Consider the following 26,181-nt stretch of genomic DNA (forward strand, 5'->3'; position numbering starts at 1 on the left):
AGGGGGGAAATGTCAGGAAAATGGCTTGGCACAGCTTCAAACTAGGAATTTCTGGCTAATTGAGGCAAACAGTAATTCTGCTCATGGATTATGCATGTATGAACTACACATTGACACATCCAGTCCAAAGTGGGAGGGTTACAAAATACTTTCTTATTCACCAAAGTACCGGAGCATGTCTTTAACCGTGATGTTTTCTTTGCAAGTCTGTCTTCAAAGTGTGAACAGTGTGACCTTTTCAATGAAGATCTCACCACTGACGGCTCGTACCACAGAGACTTGCATCGATTACACACACGCATGCAAACACACACACACGGTACCGCCAGGGTGGTCCTCTGTCCTACGTGTTCTGAACACGTAGGTAAACAGTACCATGTTAGATTGTTTGATTGATTAATGGTTTATGCTCTGAAGGGTTGGAAATGTGGGACTCAGGAGTTCTGAGAGCTGGGCTGTTTGTTTTCTCTGTTTTGACCTGGGCCCATATCATCTCTTATCCCAATACTGGGGGCTCTGCCTGGGGGCCAAGGTCTCTGCCTGGGGGCTTCCTAACCTGGGGGCCAAGGTCTCTGCCTGGGGTCTTCCTGACCTGGGGGGTCAGTGTCTCTACCTGGGGGACAGGGTCTCTCCCTGGGGAATAGGGTCTCTACCTGGGGGACAGGGTCTCTACCTGGGGGACAGCGTCTCTACCTGGGGGACAGGGTCTCTACCTGGGGGACAGCATCTCTACCTGGGGGACAGCTCTACCTGGGGGACAGGGGGACAGGGTCTCCTACCTGGGGGACAGCGTCTCTACCTGGGGGACAGCATCTCTACCTGGGGGACAGGTCTCTACCTGGGGGACAGCGTCTCTACCTGGGGGACAGGGTCTCTACCTGGGGGACAGGGTCTCTACCTGGGGGACAGGGTCTCTACCTGGGGGACAGGGTCTCTACCTGGGGGACAGGGTCTCTACCTGGGGGACAGGGTCTCTACCTGGGGGACAGGGTCTCTACCTGGGGGCTAAGTGATTAGTCATGGTGGTCTCCATAGATCACAAAGAACCAGGCCAGAAATATAGATATACACTACATAGCCTGGTAACACTAGATCTGTTTCTGCTTCAGCCAACTCCAAGAACCAGGAGAACTAGGCCAGTGCCATAGATATACACTACATAGCCTGGTAACACTAGATCTGTTTCTGCTTCAGCCAACTCCAAGAACCAGGAGAACTAGGCCAGAGCCATAGATATACACTACATAGCCTGGTAACACTAGATCTGTTTCTGCTTCAGCCAACTCCAAGAACCAGGAGAACTAGGCCAGAGCCATAGATATACGCTACAGGGCTGAATGTTACGTTATACACTTGGAAAGCGTCAATCAGCAGTTAAAACAATCAAAAAAGTCTGGAGAAATGTAACCACTATCAAATTCATAGACCGAGCTATGGATGCAAGGACTGACCATCCATGATATGAAGTTGATAGTTTTAACCATGTTTTAAGGCTTCATAGTGTTTGTTTACATGCAAAACAAGCATTTGGGGTTCTGATGGGGTAAGACAGTTGACCTGAGCTCATTTATAAATCAAAAAATGTATGTAGCAACTGCAGATTACATCTTTAAATCATAATCTGTAAAACGTGAACACAACTGGAGATTACCCCTTTAAATCATAATCTGTAAAACGTGAACACAACTGCAGATTACCCCTTTAAATCATAATCTGTAAAACATGAACACAACTGGAGATTACCCCTTTAAATCATAATCTGTAAAACATGAACACAATTGGAGACACTTCGTCATTTATGGATAAAGAATGTCTGTGATAACTAACTGTACATTATTTACAGTCAGTTATCTACTGCACCATCATTTTGTAGCAAACATAACGCTGCCTCCATTAATGTTTACATGTTGATGCTTGTGACGTCTACGTTTGCCACACTCATGCATAAGGGCAAGCTGTTGAAATCGGTGTAAGCCTCACATTGTGTTTGAATTACTGTTTAATAGTTCAAACCAATTTCAAGTTTGATGATGTATGGAAATGTTAACAAACACCAGGTTTGGAGTAAGTGTGAAGTTTGAAACCAGAGACTAGTTTACGTCATGTTTGGTACATCGTCATGACGATGTACCAAGCACCAAGGGAGGACAACAGATACACACATGATACAATATAGCTGCAACCTGCTTCACCCAGATTGCTCAGTTGGTTCATGGAGCGGAGTTGGAGCAAGGTGTTAACGACACTGGGTTGTGGATTCCACTCACATATACAATACTGAATACACTGTATGTGGTTAACTGTAGGACGACAGTAACTTAAGATACATCTAATCTTCTCTTAAATTACACCCCCACCACTGCACTGTCTCCAACATTGGATCCTCAGGAGAGAGACGGATGCTACATGGGCTGTCCAAGGCCTTCAGGTGAGCCTAGGGAATAGTGAACTAGGCCTATCCTATCGTTAGCTTGATCATTTCAATGTAGAACTGCAGTACCTTATAACGGCTCCTGGCTAGTTTTAAATAACAACAACCGCCAAAAAATAGCAATGACATCAACAAAAAACAACAACAAAATGTAAGTACATATAATCTATCGTGGAACTAAGGGACAAATCCTAACTTGAGATTCAAATGTGTAACCAAGACTTAGCTTATGGATTGATGTCAATGCGAAATTCACATTATCTCAAGACATCAAGTTACGGTTTGTCACTAAGAGAAGAAACCAGGGTCATGTTCATCAAAGCACACAATGGGAAAAGTTTTCAAACGTTGCAGCGGAAAAAAGAAAATGAGCGTTTCTTATTGAACAAGTTCAAGTAGTCCCTACCCGTTTCAGTCCATCTGGTGCCTAATGAACACGAGCCAGGTCTCTTGGCCCAGTCTAGTGAGTGGCCAGCCAGTGGCTTGGTGAATACAGGGCCAGCTGAACTAAACACAAGAGAATATACAGGCCCACTTTATCTGGATAGTCCCCTACAGATCTACATGCTCAGACTACGTACCAACTCCCATTTAGATGTATTACATGTCAACTGCACCTCTGTTAACATGCAATAACAAAGTCCTTACAGGTCTTTTAATGTATGTGTGTGTAAGTAATGTATGTATGTCACAGGCGGCTGGTGGCACCTTAATTGGGAAGGATGGGCTCATACTAACGGATGGAACGGAATAAATGGAATAGTTTCAAACACATCAAACATTTGATACCATTCCATTCACTCCATTATTATGAGCAGTCCTCCCCTCACCAGCCTCCTGTGATGTACATACATTCTATCTATGTAAGGGAAAGGGGGATACCTAGTCAGTTGTACAACTGAATGTATTCAACTGAAATGTGTCTTCCACATTTAACACAACCCCTCTGAATCAGAGAGGTGAGGGGGGCTGCCTTAATCCACATCCACTTCTTCAGGGCCCAGGGAAACAGTGCCTTGCTCAGGGGCAGAACAACTGATTTTTTACCTTTCAGTTACTGGCCCAAAGCTCTAACCACTAGGCTACCTGCCGCTCCAAGTAACATAGATTTACTCATATTCAGCCTCCCTAGCTGAATTAGATTCGGTGTGTGCATTTGAAAATCAGACATGTTCTGATTGTCTATAGATGCTCTGTGAACTATCTGATAACAATGACCTTTCCACATAAAGAGTTATCACATATGTTAACGCTAATGTTAAATCACACTGTACAACAAACGTTGACGCGACAGGCTACCCACCGAGGGACTCCCCAGACTGTGAAGTCCCTCGCTTTGGTTTACAGCAATAAAACAAGTTAAAGAAGGTTTTCAAGTCTTCATGACAATAGCAAGCTTATGATCCCACTTGAAATGGTCTCTGCACTCATTTCCACTTTTTCTCCAAAATTTAATGTCTTATAATTAATATTAAGAATATGAATAATTCAGAAAAAACATCCGTAACTCTTTACTTAAAGCCTGCCGGCATAAAGACCTGCCACGAGACCCTTACAATATATTAGTATCTTCTCCTGAAGCAGGCTAAATAACAGACATTTTGAGTCGGTTATCATGCTGATACATAGAGAGACATATCATATCATAAGCCTTATTATAACACATTATAAAGGCTCATTCATGCTTATAACGACTTACTAAGCATTATACCCGCAAGCTTTAAGTCAAGTGTTACAGAAGCATCTAAAGTCGTAGCCCTAGGTGAAGTGTGTGTCTGTCTGTGTACAGTATGTGTGTGAGTGCTTTCATCATTAACTCTTGCGGGGTGATTTGTTGGCGTAGAAGTCTCTGCAGGTGTCGCAGCAGCGCTGGTACCATCTCATGTCCTGGCACAGGTTCTTCTCTCGGATCACACGGCAGTACACAGTCCACTGGTCTCCTGTGCACTTGTAGGTCAGAGCAGCTGGAGAGGAACAGGGGCCACGTCAACAGACAGAGAAACACAGTACACACATGTGCACCCACTTATGTACACACACACACACCACACACACTCTCTCTCTCTGTCTGTTTCTGTCTCTCTCTCTCTTTCTGTTGCTCTCTTGCTCTCTCTCTCAAAAACATACACACACACACACACAAGCACACACATACTAACTATGTTACCTAATCTGGGGGAGGTGATGGTGTTGACGTTGACTTTGTCATTGCAGGCCTCCTGGTGACAGGGCCGGTAGGTGGGTGGTCTGAACACCACAGGGCAGTCATTACCGTGGCGACCTGTCACTCTGTGCATACATTGGACCACTCTGGACTGCAGGCCCTTCCCACAGGATGACGAGCACTGGAAAGATTCAATCACTTGAGTTACTTTCTCTTCCAAACTCGAGAGGAAGTATTTTGACATTGAGAGCCATTTGTAACAGTCTTCCATGTCTATGTCCTAGACTTTTTAGGATATAATCACTTCCTAATATGTTTACCCCTCACATTTATGTAATTTTAATCTTCCATAGACCTAGTGTGCATCCCAAATGGCACCCTACTCCCTATATAGTGTACTACTTGTGACCGGAGCCCTATGTACCCTGGTCAGAAGAAGTGCTTAATTAATATAGGGAATATTGTGCTATTGGAAACACATCCCTATTGTTTATAAGGGGCCAAATCACTTCATGACTGAATGTGAGAAGAGACTAGACCTGAATAACAGATAAAGGTGTAGTGTGGTATTTACTAGTGGTAAAATAATCCCAAACAGGCCTAATTACAGGTGGAGGCTGTGTTCTATGTTTGAATAGACTGATTTACGAGTCCTAAATACCCTGTCAGAGTGCTTCGTCTCAATAGTAATATATGCTCTGAGGCTAAGATCCATCTCTGTCTTCAGGCTCTTCCCCTAGCTCCTATCTCTTCAGTGATGACAGATCTGAAAAGACTAGATAGGTCTAAGTAACAGTATAGGTGTGACCACCACTTTGACTTGTTAGGGGATGGAGCCATCACCATATAGCTTAGACCTACCCAAACCAATCAGATCTGTGAAGAACGAAGAGGTATGGGGCTTGGAGAAAGGACTGGAGGTAAGAGGCTTGGAAAAGGGTCTGGAGGTAAAGGGCTTGGAGAGGGGGGTGGAGGTAAAGGGCTTGGAGAGGGGGGTGGAGGTAAGGGGCTTGGAGAAGGGGCTGGAGGTAAGGGGCTTGGAGAGGGGGCTGGAGGTAAAGGGCTTGGAGAGGGGTCTGGAGGTATGGGGCTTGGAGAAAGGAGAAAGGACTGGAGGTAAGGCTTGGAAAAGGGGCTGGAGTTAAGGGGCTTGGAGAGGGGAGTGGAGGTAAGGGGCTTGGAGAGGGGGCTGGAGGTAAAGGGCTTCAAGAGGGGGGTGGAGGTAAAGGGCTTGGAGAGGGGGCTGGAGGTAAAGGGCTTGGAGAAGAGGCTGGAGGTAAAGGGCTTGGAGAAGGGGCTGAAGGTAAAGGGCTTGGAGAGGGGGTGGAGGTAAAGGGCTTGGAGAGGGGGGTGGAGGTAAAGGGCTTGGAGAGGGGGGTGGAGGTAAAGGGCTTGGAGAGGGGGTGGAGGTAAGGGGCTTGGAGAAGGGGCTGGAGGCTTGGAGGGGGCTTGGAGAAGAGGGGCTTGGAGAAGAGCTGGAGATAGGGGCTGGAGATAGGGGCTGGAGGTAGGAGCTGGAGGTAGAAGCTGGAGGTAGGGGGAGAAGGGGCTGGAGGTAAGGGGCTTGGAGAAGAGGCTAGAATAAGGAGCTGGAGATAGGGGCTGGAGGTAGGAGCTGGAGGTAGGAGCTGGAGGTAGAAGCTGGAGGTAGGGGCTGGAGGTAGGGGCTGGAGGTAGGAGCTGGAGGTAGGGGCTGGAGGTAGGAGCTGGAGGGGCTGGAGGTAGGGGCTGGAGGTAGGGGCTGGACGTAGGAGCTGGAGGTAGGAGCTGGAGGTAGGAGCTGGAGGTAGGAGCTGGACGTAGGAGCTGGAGGTAGGAGCTGGAGGTAAGGGGCTTGGAGAAGAGGCTAGAATAAGGAGCTGGAGGTTGGGGCTAGAGGTAGGAGCTGGAGGTAAGGGGCTGGAGGTAGGAGCTGGAGGTAGGAGCTGGAGGTAAGGGGCTGGAGGTAGGAGCTGGAGGTAGGAGGCTGGAGGTAAGAGGCTGGAGGTAAGGGGCTGGAGGGGCTGGATGTAGGATCTGGAGGTAAGAGGCTGGAGGTAGGGGCTGGATGTAGGATCTGGAGGTAAGGGGCTGGAGGTAGGGGCTGGAGGTAAGGTGCTAGGGGAAACCAACATGGAATGGGGCCAAAGAAAGAGGACTTTGATATTCTAAGCTCGTAAACACCAGAGGCGACAGACAATGGATTCCCATTGTACACAGGCATGTGCCTTGGCAGCCAACAGCTATAGCCTCGTCCAATAATTAACTCTGAACAACAGTGGTTCCCAGGCCCTCAGCGGATTTACTATTCACTTCACAGAGAGGCAATTAGTGGAAGCCATTTCAATAGCTATTGTAAACGGCCCGGTGTTCTACCAAAGGACTTGTTGACTTGACACTGCTCAAAAACAATCCGATTATCATGATCCCACATCTCTATAGGTACTTAGAATGATTCTCAGAAGGTTTTTTCACCAAGCTTTCATTATCGCTGATGAACATGATCACAATGAGATAAGTCTATGAGATAAGGCCCTGGAGAGACACACACACACACACACACACAGAGGAAAGCACACACAACACACACACACACAGACACACAGGCACAGACACAGACACAGACACACACACACACACTACTGCTGAAGCACAAACAAACAAATGAAAACACAAACAAAGAGACAGAGAGAACATTATCTGAAACATCATTAGGAGACAAGCTGATGGGGACACGATCATAGCAACACTCCCATAAGACTTTATCTGTATCCCAAATGAAACCCTGTCCCCTATAGAGCCCATAAGGCTTTGGTCAAAAGTAGTTCACTATAAAGGGAACAGGGTGGCGTTTGGGATGCAACCTAGCTCTAATATCATAGCCACATCCCTAGAGGCATGACCTCCTCATAACTCACAACAACACCACAATTGAATCAGCAGCTTATCTGAATGATATTCTAAGACATGCTAATAGACTTATGGTCTGATAGTGGTGGGAAGAGAGGAGATGAGGAGAGCCGGTCAGTTTATTGTCCAGCGTTGAGGGAGTGGGACAGAGGAGTAATTTGAGGACTTTAAAAGGAGCAATCGGGGATTCAAAGAACAACAACAATGGACACCCCACCACTTACCTGAGTCATTAGTTTTAAATTCCAGAATTCCCCTTTAACATCATTAGGAGAGAAGATGAGGTAATACATTCAGGATGGTTAGAGGGTGGGGGGGGAGTAACACAATTAGCACAGGGTCAGAACAACACACCAGATATAAGCCCGACACTAAATAGCGGCCAACAGTTATTTCCTGTTATTAGATTTCCAAAATGAGAAACTGGCCAAGACGCTGGCACCTGAACGTCCTTTCATCGGGTACGTGACATAGAACTTTTCAGACAGAAAATGGGTGGCATGGTGGAAAGTGAAACCCATCCCCAGCTCTCTCCACCATTCCCAGCTTTCTCCCCCAACCCCATCCCCATCTCCCCCAGCCCCATCCCCATCTCCCCCAGCCCCATCCCCAGCTCTCTCCCAGCTCCATCCCCAGCTCTCTCCCAGCCCCATCCCCATCTCCCCCAGCCCCAGCTCTCCCCCATCCCCAGCTCTTCCCTATCCCCATCTCCCCCAGCTCCATCCCCCCCCAGCTCCCATCCCCATCTCAGCCCCATCTCCCCCCAGCCCCATCCCCATCCCCAGCTCCCCCATCCCCATCCCCATCCCCCCAGCCCCATCCCCAGCTCTCCCCCAGCCCCATCTCCCCCAGCCCCATCCCCAGCTCTCTCCCAGCTCCATCCCCATCCCCAGCTCTCCCCATCCCAGCCCCATCTCCCCAGCTCCCCATCTCCCCCAGCCCCATCCCCATCTCCCCAGCCCCATCCCCATCTCCCCCAGCCCCATCCCCATCTCCCCCATCTCCATCCCCAGCTCTCCATCCCCAGCCCCATCCCCATCTCCCCCAGCCCCATCCCCATCTCCCCCAGCTCCATCCCCATCTCCCCCAGCTCCATCCCCATCTCCCCCAGCTCCATCCCCAGCTCCCCCAGCTCCATCCCCATCTCCCCCAGCCCCATCCCCATCTCCCCCAGCCCCATCCCCATCTCCCCCAGCCCCATCCCCATCTCCCCCAGCTCCATCCCCAGCTCTCCCCCAGCTCCATCCCAATCTCCCCCAGCTCCATCCCCATCTCCCCCAGCTCCATCCCCATCTCCCCCAGCCCCATCCCCAACTCTCTCCCAGCTCCATCCCCAGCTCTCCCCCAGCTCCATCCCCATCTCCCCCAGCTCCATCCCCATCTCCCCCAGCCCCATCCCCAACTCTCTCCCAGCTCCATCCCCATCTCCCCCAGCCCCATCCCCAACTCTCTCCCAGCCCCATCCCCAGCTCTCTCCCAGCTCCATCCCCAGCTGTCTCCCAGCTCCATCCCCATCTCCCCCCAGCCCCATCCCCAGCTCTCCCCCCCATCCCCATCCCCCCAGCTCCATCCCCAGCTCCATCCCCATCTCTCCCCCAGCCCCATCCCCATCTCTCCCCCAGCTCCATCCCCAGCTCTCTCCCAGCCCCATCCCCATCTCTCCCCCAGCCCCATCCCCATCTCTCCCCCAGCCCCATCCCCAGCTCTCTCCCCCCCCAGCCCCATCTTCCCCAGCCCCAGCTCCCCCATCCCCATCTCTCCCCCCAGCCCCATCCCCATCTCTCCCCCAGCCCCATCCCCATCTCTCCCCCAGCCCAATCCCCATCTCTCCCCAGCCCCATCCCCATCTTCCCCCCCAGCTCTCTCCCAGCCCCATCTTCCCCAGCCCCATCCCCAGCTCTCCCCCATCCCCAGCCCCCCATCCCCAGCCCCATCTCCCCCAGCCCCCCCAGCCCCATCTTCCCCAGCTCTCCCCAGCTCTTCCCCAGCCCCATCCCCAGCTCCATCCCCCAGCTCTCTCCCAGCCCCATCTTCCCCAGCTCTCTCCCAGCCCCATCTTCCCCAGCTCTCTCCCAGCCCCATCTTCCCCAGCTCTCTCCCAGCCCCATCTTCCCCAGCTCTCTCCCAGCCCCATCTTCCCCAGCTCTCTCCCAGCCCCATCTTCCCCAGCTCTCTCCCAGCCCCATCTTCCCCAGCTCTCTCCCAGCCCCATCTTCCCCAGCTCTCTCCCAGCCCCAGCCCCATCTTCCCCAGCTCCATCTTCCCAGCTCCATCTCCCAGCCCCCCATCCCCATCTCCCCCCATCTTCCCCAGCCCCATCCCCATCTTCCCCAGCTCTCCCCCAGCCCCATCTTCCCCAGCTCTCTCCCAGCCCCATCTTCCCCAGCTCTCTCCCAGCCCCATCTTCCCCAGCTCTCTCCCAGCCCCATCTTCCCCTCCTCTCTCCCAGCCCCATCTTCCCCAGCTCCATCTCTCCCCCAGCCCCATCTTCCCCAGCTCTCCCAGCCCCATCCCAGCCCCATCTTCCCCAGCTCTCTCCCAGCCCCATCTTCCCCAGCTCTCTCCCAGCCCCATCTTCCCCAGCTCCATCCCCAGCTCTCTCCCAGCCCATCCCCAGCTCCTCCCAGCCCCATCTTCCAGCTCTCTCCCAGCCCCATCTCCCCATCCATCCCCAGCTCTCTCCCATCCATCCCCAGCTCTCCCCAGCCCCATCCCCAGCTCTCCCATCTCCATCCCCAGCTCTCTCCCATCTCCATCCCCAGCTCTCTCCCATCTCCATCCCCAGCTCTCTCCCATCTCCATCCCCAGCTCTCTCCCAGCTCTCCCATCTCCTTCCCCAGCTCTCTCCCATCTCCATCCCCAGCTCTCTCCCATCTCCATCCCCAGCTCTCTCCCAGCTCCATCCCCAGCTCTCTCCCAGCTCCATCCCCAGCCCTCTCCCATCTCCATCCCCAGCTCTCTCCCCCCATCCCCAGCTCCATCCCCAGCTCTCTCCCAGCTCCATCCCCAGCCCATCTCCCAGCTCTCCCCAGCTCCATCTCCCCCAGCTCCATCCCCAGCTCTCTCCCATCTCCATCCCCAGCCCTCTCCCATCCCCCCCAGCTCTCTCCCATCTCCATCCCCAGCTCTCTCCCAGTTCCATCCCCATCTCTCTCCCATCTCCATCCCCAGCTCTCTCCAAGCTCCATCCCCAGCTCTCTCCCAGCTCCATTACAGAACACCTCTCCAGTCCCATCAGAGGCTCTCTCTACTAGGTGTCCCCAGTTAACAGGGAAAGGTAGTCCCCAGGCTTTCATTTAAAAGCCCTTTTAAAAAGCTCTGTTAGAATCTGTGGAGCTCTCTCCCCCAGAACAGTCTTCAGCTCTCTCATCCCAAATACCACCCTCCCCAGTTACCCATCTTACCCCAGTAGTGCACTAGCTCTCTCCCAGAACAGAGCCCTATTAGCTCCCCCAATCCAAAGTAGTGCACTTTATAGGGAATCCCCAGGGTGCCATCCCCAACACACATGTGTTGTGTACCTGGAAAAAACACCTTGGGAAGATCTAACCTCTTCCCCAGAAGCTCTCTCCCAGCTCCATCCCCAGCTCTCTCCCCAATCTCCATCCCCAGTCTCTCCCATCTCCCATCTAAGCTCTCAGGCTCTTCCCAGCTCCATCCCCAGCTCTCATCCCAACTTCCCCAGTCCATCCCCAGCTCTCTCCCAGAAATCCCCAGCTCTCAATCCCCAAATCTCCCATCTCCATCCCCAGCTCTCTCCCAGCTCCATCTTCCCCAGCTCTTATCCCCAGCTCTCATCTCAGATTTTCCCCAGCTCTCTCCCATGCTCCATTTTGAACCAGAAATCTGACCCCATCTTCCCCAGCTCTCTCCCAGATCCCCAGCTCTCTAGCATCCATCCCCAGCTCTCTCCCAGCATCTTCCCAGCTCTCTCCCAGCAGCTTTTCCCAATCTTCCCTGACAGCCAGATATCCCCCAGCTAAAGTAAAATCCCCATCTTAGCCCCATCCCCAGCTTCCCCAGCTCTCTCCCATGCTTTTCCCCAGCTCTCTCCCATGATCTTCCCCAGCTCTCTCCCAGCCCCACTTCCCCATACTCAAATCTTCCCCAGTGTTTCCCCATCTTCCCCAGCTCTCTCCCAGCGTCTGTGTCTCCATCTCCAGCTCTCCCAGCCCCATCCCCAGCTCTCTCCCATCTCCATCCCCCTGGCTCCTTCCCCAGCTCTCCCCATCTCCATCCCCAGCTCTCTCCCAGCATCTCCATCCCCAGCTCTTCCCAGCTCTCCCATCTCCATCCCCAGCTCTCTCCCATCTCCATCCCCAACTCTCCCATCTCCATCCCCAGCTCTCTCCCAGCTTTGGAATCTCCATCCCCAGCTCTCTCCCATCTCCATCCCCAGCTCTCTCCCATCTCCATCCCCAGCTCTCTCTCATCTCCATCCCCAGCTCTCTCCCAGACTCCCCATGCCCATCTCCATCCCCAGACTCCATCTCCATCCCCAGCTCTCTCCATCCCCAGCTCTCCCCCATCTCGAAAAATACTCCATGACTTTCTCCCATCCCATCCCCATCTTCCCCATCTCCATCCCCAGCTCTCTCCCATCATCCCCAGCTCTCTCCCATCTCCATCCCCAGCTCTCTCTCATCTCCATCCCCATCTCTCCATCTCCATCCCCAGCTCTCTCCCATCTCCATCCCCATCTCACATCCATCCCCCAGCTCTCTCCCATCTCCATCCCCAGGGCTCTCCCATCTCCATCCCCAGCTCTCTCCATCTCCATCCCCAGCTCTCTCCCATCTCCATCCCCAGCTCATCCCAAAGCTCTCTCCCACTCCATCCCCAGCTCTCAAAATCTCCATCCCCAGCTTGTCAGCTCTTCCCATCTCCATCCCCAGCTCTCTCCCAGTTCCATCTTGGTTCTCCATCCCCAGCTCTCTCAAGCTCCATCCCCAGCTCTCTCCCAGCTCCATTACAGAACACCTGACAGTCCGATCAGAGGCTCCTCTACTAGGTGTGTTAACAGGAAAGGTAAGTGTGGGTGGCTTTCATTTAAAACCCTTTTAAAAAGTCTGTTAGAATATGTGGAGGTAGAGGAACAGTAGTCAATGTCTGCATCCCAAATACCACCCTGTTACTTACATCACTACTTTTGTGAGCCCTATTAGGCCCCGAATAAAAGTAGTGCACTATATAAATAGGGTGCCATTTGGAACAGACATGTGTTGTGTACCTGGAAAAAACACCTTGGGAAGAGTAAAGGAATTCCAGCAGCAGCTCTGTCAGAATGTCTAAATGCCGGACTGAAGTCCCTTCTCAGTGGGAATGGTGAGGTAAGGTGCATCTCAAATAGCACCCTATTCTCTTTATAGTGCACTACTTTTGAACAGAGCTGCATGGGCCCTGGTCAAAAGTAGTGCACTGTATATGGCAGTGTTTCCCACATCATCGGAGCCCAGGGAGCAGTTGTTGGGGGTTAACTGCCTTGCTGTAGTGCTCCTGAATGAAGTGATACTTACTACTAACAGTGTGTGTGTGTGCGTGTGTGTGTGTGTGTGTGTGTGTGTGTGTGTGTGTGTGTGTGTGTGTGTGTGTGTGTGTGTGTGTGTGTGTGTGTGTGTGTGTGTGTGTGTGTGTGTGTGTGTGTGTGTGTGTGTGTGTGTGTGTGTGTGTGTAACAAGGGGAGAAAATAAAATGCAACTCTGTAATTGCCCGTTTGGATTAACAAACCCCCTCTAGAATGTTCTGATGAAGGATTAGTGGAGATTACTGTTAATGAGAACTGGGCTATGGCGTCTACACTGTCTGCACACACACTGACAGACAGCACACACACAAAACCTTCAGATGTTCTCCAGCTTGTCTGATGATGACTGAACCAGATGTGCTCACGCAGCCCCCTCACAGAGCTCTAGGTAGACATTACAGATCTAGGATAAGCTTACCCTGTAAGTCCTTACTTTAAGCATCAGGGACAGAATCTCAAAACAGACCTTAGATCAGTTTCAGGGAGAAACTTAAGTATATTCCCTCATGTGGAATCATAGGTAGAAGTTGTCCCTAGCCACTGATACATTCTAACAGTTATGGATAGGATTGGAAATAAAGCAATCTGATCCTAGATCTGTAGTTCAATAAGGGCAGAGGAGAGGGGTGGACGCACCTTCCTCAGCATCCTGGGGGGAAACATACACTCACTGTTTCCAGTTCCACACAGGGAGAGAAATGTAATGGTCCTCCCCCTGACCTGCTGTAGTGACCCTGAGACTGGCAAATTGCAGATCTAGAGAATTGCAGATCTAGGATTAGATTGCATTCTCCCCGATCCCAACCTTAACCGTTAGAATGGGGAAATAAGATCTGACCCTGTATCAGCCAGCTGAACATGACACTCCATATGATAAATTACATGCATGTCAAAAACAGACTCACTCAGTTTGTACGATTGGGAAATGGAGATGCATTGTAGATTTTCAGTTCGGTAAACCTGTTTCCAAGACCGTTCCTCGAGTACAACCCAGCCTTTTCACTTATTTGATTTTACCAGCAAACTAACACACTAGATTTGACTGGGCAACTAATCATCAGGCCCTTGATTAGTTGAATCAGCCAGTGCTGGAATCAATGGAATAGGTGGAACTGGGGTTCATCAAGGAGAGATTTGACAAAGACTGTCAGATAACACTAGTGTATCTAAGTTGGAACTGGGGTTCATCTAGGAGACTGGGGTTCTATTGGAACTGGGGTTCATCTAGGAGAGATTTGACAAAGACACTATTGTATCTAAGTTGGAACATCTAGGAGAGATTTGATAACATCTAGGAGAGATTTGACAAAGACGGTCAGATAACACTAAGTTGGAACTGGGGTTCATCTAGGAGAGAGACAAAGACGGTTTGACAAAGACTGTCAGATAACACTAGTTGTATCTCAGGAAGAAACAACGATTTGACAAACCTATAAAGGGAAGATAAGTGGTTCCAGCTGTAGAGTTGGAACTGGGGTTCATCAAGGAGAGATTTGACAAAGACTGTCAGATAACACTAGTGTAACTAAGTTGGAACTGGGGTTCATCTAGGAGAGATTTGACAAAGACTGTCAGATAACACTAGTGTAACTAAGTTGGAACTGGGGTTCATCTAGGAGAGATTTGACAAAGACTGTCAGATAACACTAGTGTAACTAAGTTGGAACTGGGGTTCATCTAGGAGAGATTTGACAAAGACTGTCAGATAACACTAGTGTAACTAAGTTGGAACTGGGGTTCATCTAGGAGAGATTTGGCAAAGACGGTCAGATAACACTAGTGTAACTAAGTTGGAACTGGGGTTCATCTAGGAGAGATTTGACAAAGACGGTCAGATAACACTAGTGTAACTAAGTTGGAACTGGGGTTCATCTAACTCTAGAGTAACTAAGTTGGAACTTTCATCTAGGACAAAGACTGGTCAGATAACACTAGTGTAACTAAGTTGGAACTGGGGTTCATCTAGGAGAGATTTGACAAAGACTGTCAGATAACACTAGTGTAACTAAGTTGGAACTGGGGTTCATCAAGGAGAGATTTGGCAAAGACGGTCAGATAAAACTACTGTAACTAGTGGAACCAGCAGGTTACCTCCATACAATGCAAATCACTGCCATGTGCTTTGAGGTGAAGTAGTCTTTGTTATAATGAACTGGCTGAATACAGTGCTTTAACAACGGTGTGATAATGACGTACCCTAACCATTAAGACATTTTTGACATACAACTAGCCAGTACTGTCACCATCCCTAAAATCACTATGCTGATTGGCTGACAGAGGTGGTATATCAGACAGTATACCAAGAGTATGACAAAACACTTATTTTTACTGCTCTAGTTATGTTGGTAACCAGTTTATCATAGCAATAAGGCATTTTGGGGTTTGTGGTATATTTTTTTATTTTTTATTTTATCTTTATTTAACCAGGCAAGTCAGTTAAGAACAATTTCTTGTTTCAATGACGGCCTAGGAACAGTGGGTTAACTGTCTGTTTAGGGGTTTGAACTTGCAACCTCCCGGTAACAAGTCCAATGCTCTAACCACTAGGCTACCCTGCCGCCCTTATAAATGGCCAATATACCACGGCTAAGGGCTGAATCAAGTCACTCCACGTTTCGTCATGCATACGAACAGCACCTAGCCGTGGTATATTGGCCATATTGCTTAATTAATTAAGACTGAGTGGTTCAATCCCTGAATGCTGATTGGCTGACAGCTGTGGTATACAGTGCCTTGCGAAAGTATTCGGCCCCCTTGAACTTTGCGACCTTTTGCCACATTTCAGGTTTCAAACATAAAGATATAAAACTGTATTTTTTGTGAAGAATCAACAACAAGTGGGACACAATCATGAAGTGGAACGACATTTATTGGATATTTCAAACTTTTTTAACAAATCAAAAAATGAAAAATTGGGCGTGCAAAATTATTCAGCCCCCTTAAGTTAATACTTTGTAGCGCCACCTTTTGCTGCGATTACAGCTGTAAGTCGCTTGGGGTATGTCTCTATCAGTTTTGCACATCGAGAGACTGAAATTTTTTCCCATTCCTCCTTGCAAAACAGCTCGAGCTCAGTGAGGTTGGATGGAGAGCATTTGTGAACAGCAGTTTCAAGGGGGCCGAATACTTTCGCAAGGCACTGTATGTTGTCCTTGTTTGTTCGTATACTTCCTGTATAACGCTGTCTCCCATTAGTATTCTACTGTGTTGCTCCTGTCTCTATTTGACTAGGAAAGCGTTACAGCATGTTATTCTGTCTGGACTTATTGTAACCGCCCATATAGTAGCTTTTTAGTTCCCCTTTGGGGAGGATATCTGGACAATTTGTACATTTATTAACTAAGATATGGGTGTTTTAATTCCTGGCAGTACATTACAGAACAGAGCAGCTGAATGAGTTAGTTGAGGTTACAATCACACAGGATATGTCCCAAATGTCATCCTTTTCCCTATATAGTGCACAACTTATGATCAGGGCCCATATGACTGTAGTCAAAAGTAGTGCACTATATAGAGAATAGGGTGTCATTTGGGACTCATCCGTGAGAGGAAACACTTTGCATTGCTCAGAGCTTTCATTCATCCTGAACTCTCAGTTTTGAAATGATCTCTAAAGAGACAAGCAAACAAACAGAATGATTAGTGAACATGTTTTGTAAATGGAGGGTTTTTGCCCACTGCAGAGCCCAGCAAACGAGTGTATAGTTCAGCTCGGAGCATGAATCCCAAATGGCAAATGTCAAAAGGAGTGCCATTTGGGACACAGGTCCAGAGTAGCCGACTGGTGCCTACTGTAGTTCAAAGTGTTAATAAGGAGGTTTGCTTGTATGTACCATCCCGGTCTGAGGACTTTACTGTGTGTGTGTGTGTTCCTCCATGAGTCTGTGTGTAGTACGAGTACAGCAATAAAGGTTGACACCTGTCCCCTCACAGCCAGCCACAGCAGACAAGGTCAATTACATTTCAGGAATTAAACTACACTCCCCATGTTCATTCTCACCCACAAGAATTGAAATGGACTTGAGCCTGTTGCTATTGCCCTGCCCTAGTTAGACAGATGGGAAGAGAGACTGGTGGCTGGGAAGGTGTGAGGGCCAAGGTGCCTAGAGAGAGTAGAGAGTAGAGAGAGAGAGAGAGTAGAGAGAGAGAGAGAGAGAGAGAGAGGTAGAGAGAGAGAGTGTGTGTGCGTGCCTGCCTGCCTGCCTGCCTGCGTGCACTATAAAGGGAATAGTTTGCCATTGAGAATGCAGTCAGACAGTGATGCAGGTGCAGTCAGGCTATCTGTCAAGATGCCCACATCAGGACTGGCACAGCGTTGGCACCATGTTGGCATCACCTACACCGCTGTGTCACAGGGAGGGATTAATCAATTGGAAGGGGGCATCCGGGGTTAGAGTCCTCTCCACATGGGAGATCTCTGTAAATAGATATTTGATTAAAAAGAGAGTTTGTGTGTGTCATTTATGTGTGTGTATGGCCCATACCTTGGACCAGTCCCCAGTCTTCCACTCGTAACATTTGGAGTGGTCCTCACAGGGCTCCTGGTCAGCAGGCTGAGAGAGGGGGTCACAGCTCCCCTGGGGGTTGGTGCACCTCACTGTCCTCCGACGGACCCCACTGCCACAGTCTGAAGAACACTGGGGAGAGGAGGGAGGGAGAAGGGAGAGGGACACCAGGGGAGGGAGGGAGGGAGGGAGGGAGGGAGGGAGGGAGGGAGGGAGGGAGGGAGGGGAGGGAGGGAGGGAGGGAGGGAGGGAGGGAGGGAGGGAGGGAGGGAGGGAGGGAGGTGGGGAGAGAGGGAGGGAGATGGAGACGAGGGAGAGAGGGATGGAGATGGAGACGAGGGAGAGAGGGAGGGAGAGGAAGAAGGGAGATGGAGACGAGGGAAAGGGGGAGAGGGAAACATTGGAGTTGAGAGAGAGGGACAAAGGGAAGGGACATATAGAGGAGAGAAAAGGGAACATGAAAGAGGGAGGAAGAGGTGGAAAATAATTACAGTAGCGGGGGAAGAGAGGGGATGGAAAAGGAGAAGAAAATGAGTGGAGGTGAGAGGAGGAGTGTGAGGTGGAGGAGGAGAGGGAGAGGAAGAGGGAGGTTAGCGTGATGTCAGGAAAAAGAGAGGGAGGAAAATAAGTGAAAAGAAATATGAGGATAGAGAGAGTGTGTGAGAGGGAGCGAGAGAGAGAGGGCAGAGTGTTACTCATTATGGAAGCCCCCTGTGGTGGTTCATTAGATCCCCTCTCCAACCCACTCTACCTCCTCTTCAGTGGAGCGAGGGAAGAGAGAGAGGGGGGTGGGGTGACAGATGTCTATATTATGCAGTACTACTGCAGCGCTGCTCCTACATGATTCGGCATCAAACTTTGAGGAAAGTAAGTGGTTTACTATTTCTCTCTCTGTGTCTCACTCACACGGGAACTCGCATAAACACGTGGACACACACAGATGTGCGGAAACACTCAAACACGCATCCACGAATAGTCGCATAGAAAAGCACACACCCCACCCCCACCACAACAGACCTTGGACCACTCCGAGGCCTCCCAGGCAGTGAGGCAGAGGCGTCCCTCGCAGCCCTGCAGGGCGGGGGGTTTGCCCCCCTGGCAGTACAAGTCCCGTGTGTGGATAAGGGATCCGTTCTGCAGCTGGTACACACAGCCCACCTCACGCAGCTGCAGACCCTTCCCACACGTCACAGAGCACTGGCCCCACTCCCCTGTCAGCCACCTGAAGAGAGAGATAGATGTGGAGAGGGGGAGAGGAGAGAGAGGGGGAGGGGGAGAAAGATAGAGGGAGAGAGAGGGAAAGTGAGAGAAGGAGAGATGATTTGCATTTGTATTTATTAAGGATCCCCATTAGTTCCTGCCAAGGCAGCAGCTACTCTTCCTGGGGTTTATTATGGATCCCCATTAGTTCCTGCCAAGGCACCAGCTACTCTTCCTGGGGTTTGTTATGGATCCCCATTAGTACTTGCCAAGGCACCAGCTACTCTTCCTGGGGTTTATTATGGATCCCCATTAGTTCCTGCCAAGGCACCAGCTACTCTTCCTGGGGTTTATTATGGATCCCCATTAGTTCCTGCCAAGGCACCAGCTACTCTTCCTGGGGTTTATTATGGATCCCCATTAGTTCCTGCCAAGGCACCAGCTACTCTTCCTGGGGTTTGTTATGGATCCCCATTAGTACTTGCCAAGGCACCAGCTACTCTTCCTGGGGTTTGTTATGGATCCCCATTAGTACTTGCCAAGGCACCAGCTACTCTTCCTGGGGTTTGTTATGGATCCCCATTAGTACTTGCCAAGGCACCAGCTACTCTTCCTGGGGTTTATTATGGATCCCCATTAGTACTTGCCAAGGCACCAGCTACTCTTCCTGGGGTTTGTTATGGATCCCCATTAGTACTTGCCAAGGCACCAGCTACTCTTCCTGGGGTTTGTTATGGATCCCCATTAGTACTTGCCAAGGCACCAGCTACTCTTCCTGGGGTTTGTTATGGATCCCCATTAGTACTTGCCAAGGCACCAGCTACTCTTCCTGGGGTTTATTATGGATCCCCATTAGTACTTGCCAAGGCAGCAGCTACTCTTCCTGGGGTTTGTTATGGATCCCCATTAGTTCCTGTCAAGGCACCAGCTACTCTTCCTGGGGTTTGTTATGGATCCCCATTAGTACTTGCCAAGGCACCAGCTACTCTTCCTGGGGTTTATTATGGATCCCCATTAGTACTTGCCAAGGCAGCAGCTACTCTTCCTGGGGTTTATTATGGATCCCCATTAGTACTTGCCAAGGCACCAACTACTCTTCCTGGGGTTTATTATGGATCCCCATTAGTTCCTGTCAAGACACCAGCTACTCTTCCTGGGGTTTGTTATGGATCCCCATTAGTACTTGCCAAGGCACCAGCTACTCTTCCTGGGGTTTGTTATGGATCCCCATTAGTACTTGCCAAGGCACCAGCTACTCTTCCTGGGGTTTATTATGGATCCCCATTAGTACTTGCCAAGGCACCAGCTACTCTTCCTGGGGTTTATTATGGATCCCCATTAGTACTTGCCAAGGCAGCAGCTACTCTTCCTGGGGTTTATTATGGATCCCCATTATGGATCCAGCTACTTTCCTGGGGTATTATGGATCCCCATTAGTACTTGCCAAGGCACCAGCTACTCTTCCTGGGTTTATTATGGATCCCCATTAGTACTTGCTTCCCTGGGGTTTATTATGGATCCCCATTTAAGTGTGTTCCAAGGCCACTACTCACCAGCTACTACTTCCTGGAACACCTACTAGTTTTCTTTATTATGGATCCCCATTAGAATAATAGTGAAGACATCAAAACTATGAAATATGGAACCATGTACAGTAGTAACCAAAAAAAGTGTTAAACAAATCTAAATGTATTTTATATTTGAGTTTCTTCAAATTACTTTGCCTTGATGACAGCTTTGCCTCTTGGCACCAGCTACATCTTCCATGGAATGCATTTCAATTAACAGGGTGCCTTCAGCAACATTAAAGTAGTTATATGACATTACATTTTTGGATAAAAACACTTTTCAAACAAGATTATTTTGTTCCAAAGATACTCTACTACCATATATCTACCTGTCCAAAGTGTTAGAACACCTACTGGAGTTTTCAAATATTTTTTGCTATTTTCGTGAGCATTACAGAATAATAGATGAAGACATCAAAACTATGAAATATGGAACCATGTACAGTAGTAAAGGTGTCTGCAAAAAATCGTTGGAAGTTGACCATAAGAGACCACATTTACCACGTTAAACAAATCTAAATGTATTTTATATTTGAGTTTCTTCAAATAGCCATACTTTGCCTTGATGACAGCTTTGCACACTCTTGGCATTCCCTCAACCAGCTTCATGAGGTAGTCACATGGAATGCATTTCAATTAACAGGTGTGCCTTCTTAAAAGTTAATTCGTGGAATTTATTTTCTTCTTAATGCGTTTGAGCCAATCAGTTGTGTTGTGACAAGAGGGGGTATACAGAATATACCCTTATTTGGTAAAAAACCAAGTCCATATTATGGCAAGAACAGCTCAAATAAGCAAAGCGAAATGACAGTCCATCTTTACTTTAAGAGATCTTCAAGTGCAGTTGCAAAAACCATCAAGAGCTATGATGAAACTGGCTCTCATGAGGTCCGCCACAGGAATGGAAGACCCAGAGTTACCTCTGCTGCAGATGATACATTCATTAGAGCTAGTGCAGCCAAAAACACCATTTCACTATGTTTTTATGTTTTATTTTATTTTACATTTTACCCCCTTTTCTCCCCAATTTCATGGTATCCAGTTGTTATCTTGTCTCATCGCTCAACTCCCGTACACCAGGCAGTGAATTAGTTAATAATCTTCCGATAACAGCTAGTTCTCAGTTTCCCACCCCCCACTCAGTCCTACAGTCCTACAAATATTCTTGCTTGAGTAATTGCTCTGTGCTAAGAAGCCATTTTTGCCATTTTAATTGAAAACAATCACATTAAGGTACTTAATTGTTACCCAAATGATTGATGTTGCAATGGACCTGTAAGTGTTCTCTGTGTTAAACAAGAGTGGTTCACTATGCAACACAAAACAAAGACAGAAACTGACCTTGAAGTGTTCTCTGTGTTAAACAAGAGTGGTTCACTATGCAACACAAAACAAAGACAGAAACTGAGCAATTCAAATACACTTCTTTCAAAACAATAAACAGTACCAACACACTATCTTTCCAGTATTAAAAAGCACCAAGCTTCTTTTGTACGCTACTTTGTCGCCAATGAAGTAATGTTGACTAATCGACTGGGTCATGATCAGTAGGGAGGCAGGGTGGCCTAGTGGTTAGAGCGTTGGACTAGTAACCAAAAGGTTGCAAGTTCAAACCCCCAAGCTGACAAGGTACAAATCTGTCGTTCTGCCCCTGAACAGGCAGTTAACCCACTGTTCCTAGGCCATCATTGAAAAAAGAATTTGTTCTTAATCTGACTTGCCTGGTTAATAAAAAGTAGCAAAACATTTTGAAAAAGAACCTTCCTTATTGGACCAAGTCCAGGTAGTCCCTCCCCAGTTTCAGAGCATCTTCTTCCAATTTGTGCCTGATGAACTTTACCCTGTAGATGTGACAGAGTTTGGGGTTTGGGGTTTACAGCACCAGGCCTGGTGAAATTAGGTCATAAAGAGTTACAGCCAAGCACCTGCGGCCTCTGGAAAACGGGGCCTCTATTTTCCAGGTGATGTAGTAATAAACTACATGGAGAGGTCCCAGTCTGTCTGTCTGTCTGTCTGTCTGTCTGTCTGTCCGCCTGTCTCTCTGTCTGTCTTTCTGTGTATGTGTGTGAATGCGTGTGTGTTCTGCTTCCATGTCCATGTCTTTTATCCCTCCTCCTCTTCCTTTCTTTACAGTAACGTCCAAATACAGTCCACTTCCATTCTATATTTGTCTGTACCTAACAAGTCCTGCCTATATGGTAGAGATGCAGCTGGCTGATCCACTGAATGGATGCAAAGGGGCTAAGAGACTGCAAAATATATCCACATCATTTACATTACATTTAAGTCATTTAGCAGACGCTCTTATCCAGAGCGACTTACAAATTGGTGAATTCACCTTCTGACATCCAGTGGAACAGCCACTTTACAATAGTGCATCTAAATCATTTAAGGGGGGGGGGTGAGAAGGATTACTTATCCTATCCTAGGTATTCCTTGAAGAGGTGGGGTTTCAGGTGTCTCCGGAAGGTGGTGATTGACTCCGCTGTCCTGGCGTCGTGAGGGAGTTTGTTCCACCATTGGGGGGCCAGAGCAGCGAACAGTTTTGACTGGGCTGAGCGGGAACTGTACTTCCATGTATGTCTTAGAAACGTATAACTGTCCAAATACAGGGAGTCTTTGACAGTATAGTGCACTACTTCTGACCGGGCCTGGGTCACATGTAGTACACTATAGGGAATAGGGGGCCATTTTGGGCAGGTCCTTTTTCTGTTGCCCAAAAATATATACAATGTCTATGGGGGCTGTCGTATAAAGTCAGACCGTATTGACAGAATACACTCAAGAATCATTTGAAAGGAATATTTTTCAATGAAAATAAAGTTAAATGAACAGAAATACGGAACCCCGTGCTCAACTTACCAGCTAGACAGAGTGAAACCACAATTCAGTGAGTGTAACATAAGGGGATTTGTAGCCTCACTCCTCAGCCTGAAATGTGCCCACTCACATTGACTAATAGCCAGCTTTTTGGTGGCACAACAGACCGTTGGGACTGACCGTTGGGACTGAGGTAGTGGGTTGGGTCTTGGAGACGTGTTAGAGGCTATATCAGAGGGTTAGTTGGACAGACCGTTGAGACTGAGGTATTTGTATTTGAACCATTCCTGAGCTAGAACACCTGATTCAACTTGTCAACTACTTATCAAGCCCATGTTTCGGTGAATCAGGTGAGCTAGTTCAAAGCGACAACAGAAGTCTCTACCCTGAAGTTTAAGTGATATACAAGTACATTAGTGGGAGTCAGTGTGAGGCCGGTTCAATAGGCCAGACGGCACTCTGCCTTTTATGTGGATAAGGTAATAAGGCACTTTAAACCACGTACATCTCGCACCCTATTCCCTATATAGTGCACTAATTTGACCAGTGCCCTATAGAAGTTTTGCACTATATAGGGAATAGGGTGCCATTTGAGATACAGCCCCGTATCTTTGAACAGAGAGATCAGTGGTCTGGGTTAAATGCATCAGCAGTACAGCTCAGAAACATTCCTTGCTGCAAGTTCCTCTAATGTAAAGCTCTGCCTGAGTAGGACATGAAACAATCCCACTGTGCACGCTGACAGGCACTCCACTGCACACTATTCTGGATCCTCCTTCTACAGCCAATTCAACTCAATGGAACTGGTTTTTATAATCACTCAGCAACAGGCTTTTCATCATCCTGTTTCTCATTCAACTATTCCTGATACAGTGTGTGTGTGTGTAACTGCTTGTGTGTGTGTGTGAGTGTGTCTCACCTGTACTGGCAGGGGTGTGAGTTGCAGCGTCGTACTTGGGGTAACGGCCTGTTCTCTGGTTGGCAGAGGCTGTCATTCACCAGAGTCATGCTTTTATTGACCAGCCTCATACAGGACACCACTGTCCTCCTCTCACCTGGAAACACACACACACCGTTATAATCTGAGGTATACAAACACAAACAAATTACAGTGAAGGAGAGAGTGACAAGAGAGAGAGAGAGAGAGAGAGAGAGAGTGTGAGTGAGTGTGTGTGAGAGTGAGACGCTGTCTCAAAAAAATGTCAAACTGTTTCACACACACAAAACACATGGAGTTCAAGCCTCTGTCTCAACCGGCATAACCCTCCAGTGAACCACATCATAACCTGGTCTAATGTGAAGGTAATTACACAATAAAACTCAGTTAATTAACACTGAATCAGAGGACTGAAGTCCTATATTTGGGGCTGTGCTGGCCCCTATCCAAACCACCACATGCTGGGTAAGGCCCCGACTACTGTGTGCGTGTGTGTGTGTGCGTGTGTGTGTGCAGGGCCAGAGATCTGGGCTTTGTTCCAACTTTATGAAAATCAATCCTTTCTCCCTCCCTCTGGCCAGAAGTTGTGCACTATATAAGGACTAGTGTGTTTGTGTTATATTGTGTTAAGTGTACTACAGTATATAAGGACCAGTGTGTTTGTGTTATATTGTGTTAAGTGTACTACAGTATATAAGTACTAGTGTGTTTGTGTTAAGTGTACTACAGTATATAAGGACTAGTGTGTTTGTGTTAAGTGTACTACAGTATATAAGGACTAGTGTGTTTGTGTTATATTGTGTGAAGTGCACTACAGTATATAAGGACTACTGTGTTTGTGTTAAGTGCACTACAGTATATAAGGACCAGTGTGTTTGTGTTAAGTGTACTACAGTATATAAGGACTAGTGTGTTTGTGTTAAGTGTACTACAGTATATAAGGACTAGTGTGTTTGTGTTATATTGTGTTAAGTGCACTACAGTATATAAGGACCAGTGTGTTTGTGTTATATTGTGTTATGTGCTCATGGGTTTCTACTATATGGCTCAGAAATGACTAAATCTAGCTTCCCACTACAATATTTATGTCACAGGTTTCATGTTCCTACATCGTCCCAAAATCCTGTGATGGGAAATGTTTTATGAACACTGTGTACAGGCTCCCTGATGAAAATGCCAACCCCCATCCCATCCCTTAGTTGTCACGGCCTGACCTTAGAGAGCCTTTTATTCTCTAATTTGGTTAGGTGACTAGGGTGGGCACTCTAGTTTTTGTATTTCTATGGTGGCCTGTTATGCTTCCCAATCAGAGGCAGCTGTCTATCGTTGTCTCTGATTGGGGATCATATTTAGGCAGCCTTTTCCCACTGGGTTTTTGTGGTATCTTGTTTTTGTGTTGATGCCTGTGAGCTCTACAGAACGTCACGTATCGTTTATTCTTTATTGTTTAGTTGTTCGGTTCTCCTTAAAATAAAAAGATGTCGAACCGATTCCACGCTGCGCTTTGGTCTGAGTATGATTACAACAACGATCGTGACATTAGTGTTCTTCTCAGAGCGACAGTGTCGGCAGAATTCATTTGGAGGGAAAACTAGTCATATTTACTCTAACAACCGAAAGATACTGGAAGAGTAAAAATGAATTCTGGTTACCAAGGAAACAGAGATTTGTTCCACACACACAGTGAGGTGCGGACTCTCCTATGAGGACTTTGGGTTTTCCTCATTTTTTGAATCGCTCCAAAAGTGGGCAACAAAATGTCAAGTAGAACTCTATGCTAAATAGGTTTACGCACATAATATTTGTCAGGGGTACAGGGTCCACAGTGGCTCAGTTGGTAGTGCATGGTGTTTGCAGGGGTACAGTGTCCCCAGTGGCTCAGTTGGTAGTGCATGGTGTTTGCTCCCCAGTGGCTCAGTTGGTAGTGCATGGTGGTTGCAGGGGTATAGTGTCCCCAGTGGCTCAGTTGGTAGTGCATGGTGTTTGCAGGGGCATAGTGTCAGTGGCTCAGTTGGTAGTGGTGTTTGCAGGGTTATAGTGTCCCCAGTGGCTCAGTTGGTAGTGCATGGTGTTTGCAGGGTTATAGTGTCCCCAGTGGCTCAGTTGGTAGTGCATGGTGTTTGCAGGGGTACAGTGTCCCCAG

The 26,181-nt window shown here is 48.4% G+C and overlaps 1 protein-coding gene across 1 annotated transcript in view; it reads right to left on the bottom strand.

Annotated features, from left to right (window-relative positions):
• Positions 1 to 786: 786 nt before the first annotated feature.
• adamts17 (ADAM metallopeptidase with thrombospondin type 1 motif, 17) overlaps positions 787 to 26,181 on the bottom strand; it is a 108,441-nt gene continuing 83,046 nt past the window's right edge. The window contains 5 exon segments of the mRNA XM_064984240.1: positions 787 to 4,395; positions 4,599 to 4,776; positions 17,493 to 17,645; positions 18,531 to 18,735; positions 24,021 to 24,156. Of these exon segments, the coding sequence (XP_064840312.1) occupies positions 4,244 to 4,395; positions 4,599 to 4,776; positions 17,493 to 17,645; positions 18,531 to 18,735; positions 24,021 to 24,156 (824 nt within the window). The 3' untranslated portion in view covers positions 787 to 4,243.

The sequence above is a fragment of the Oncorhynchus masou genome, chromosome 2, assembly GCF_036934945.1.
Source record: "Oncorhynchus masou masou isolate Uvic2021 chromosome 2, UVic_Omas_1.1, whole genome shotgun sequence".
NCBI classification, from domain to species: domain Eukaryota; kingdom Metazoa; phylum Chordata; class Actinopteri; order Salmoniformes; family Salmonidae; genus Oncorhynchus; species Oncorhynchus masou.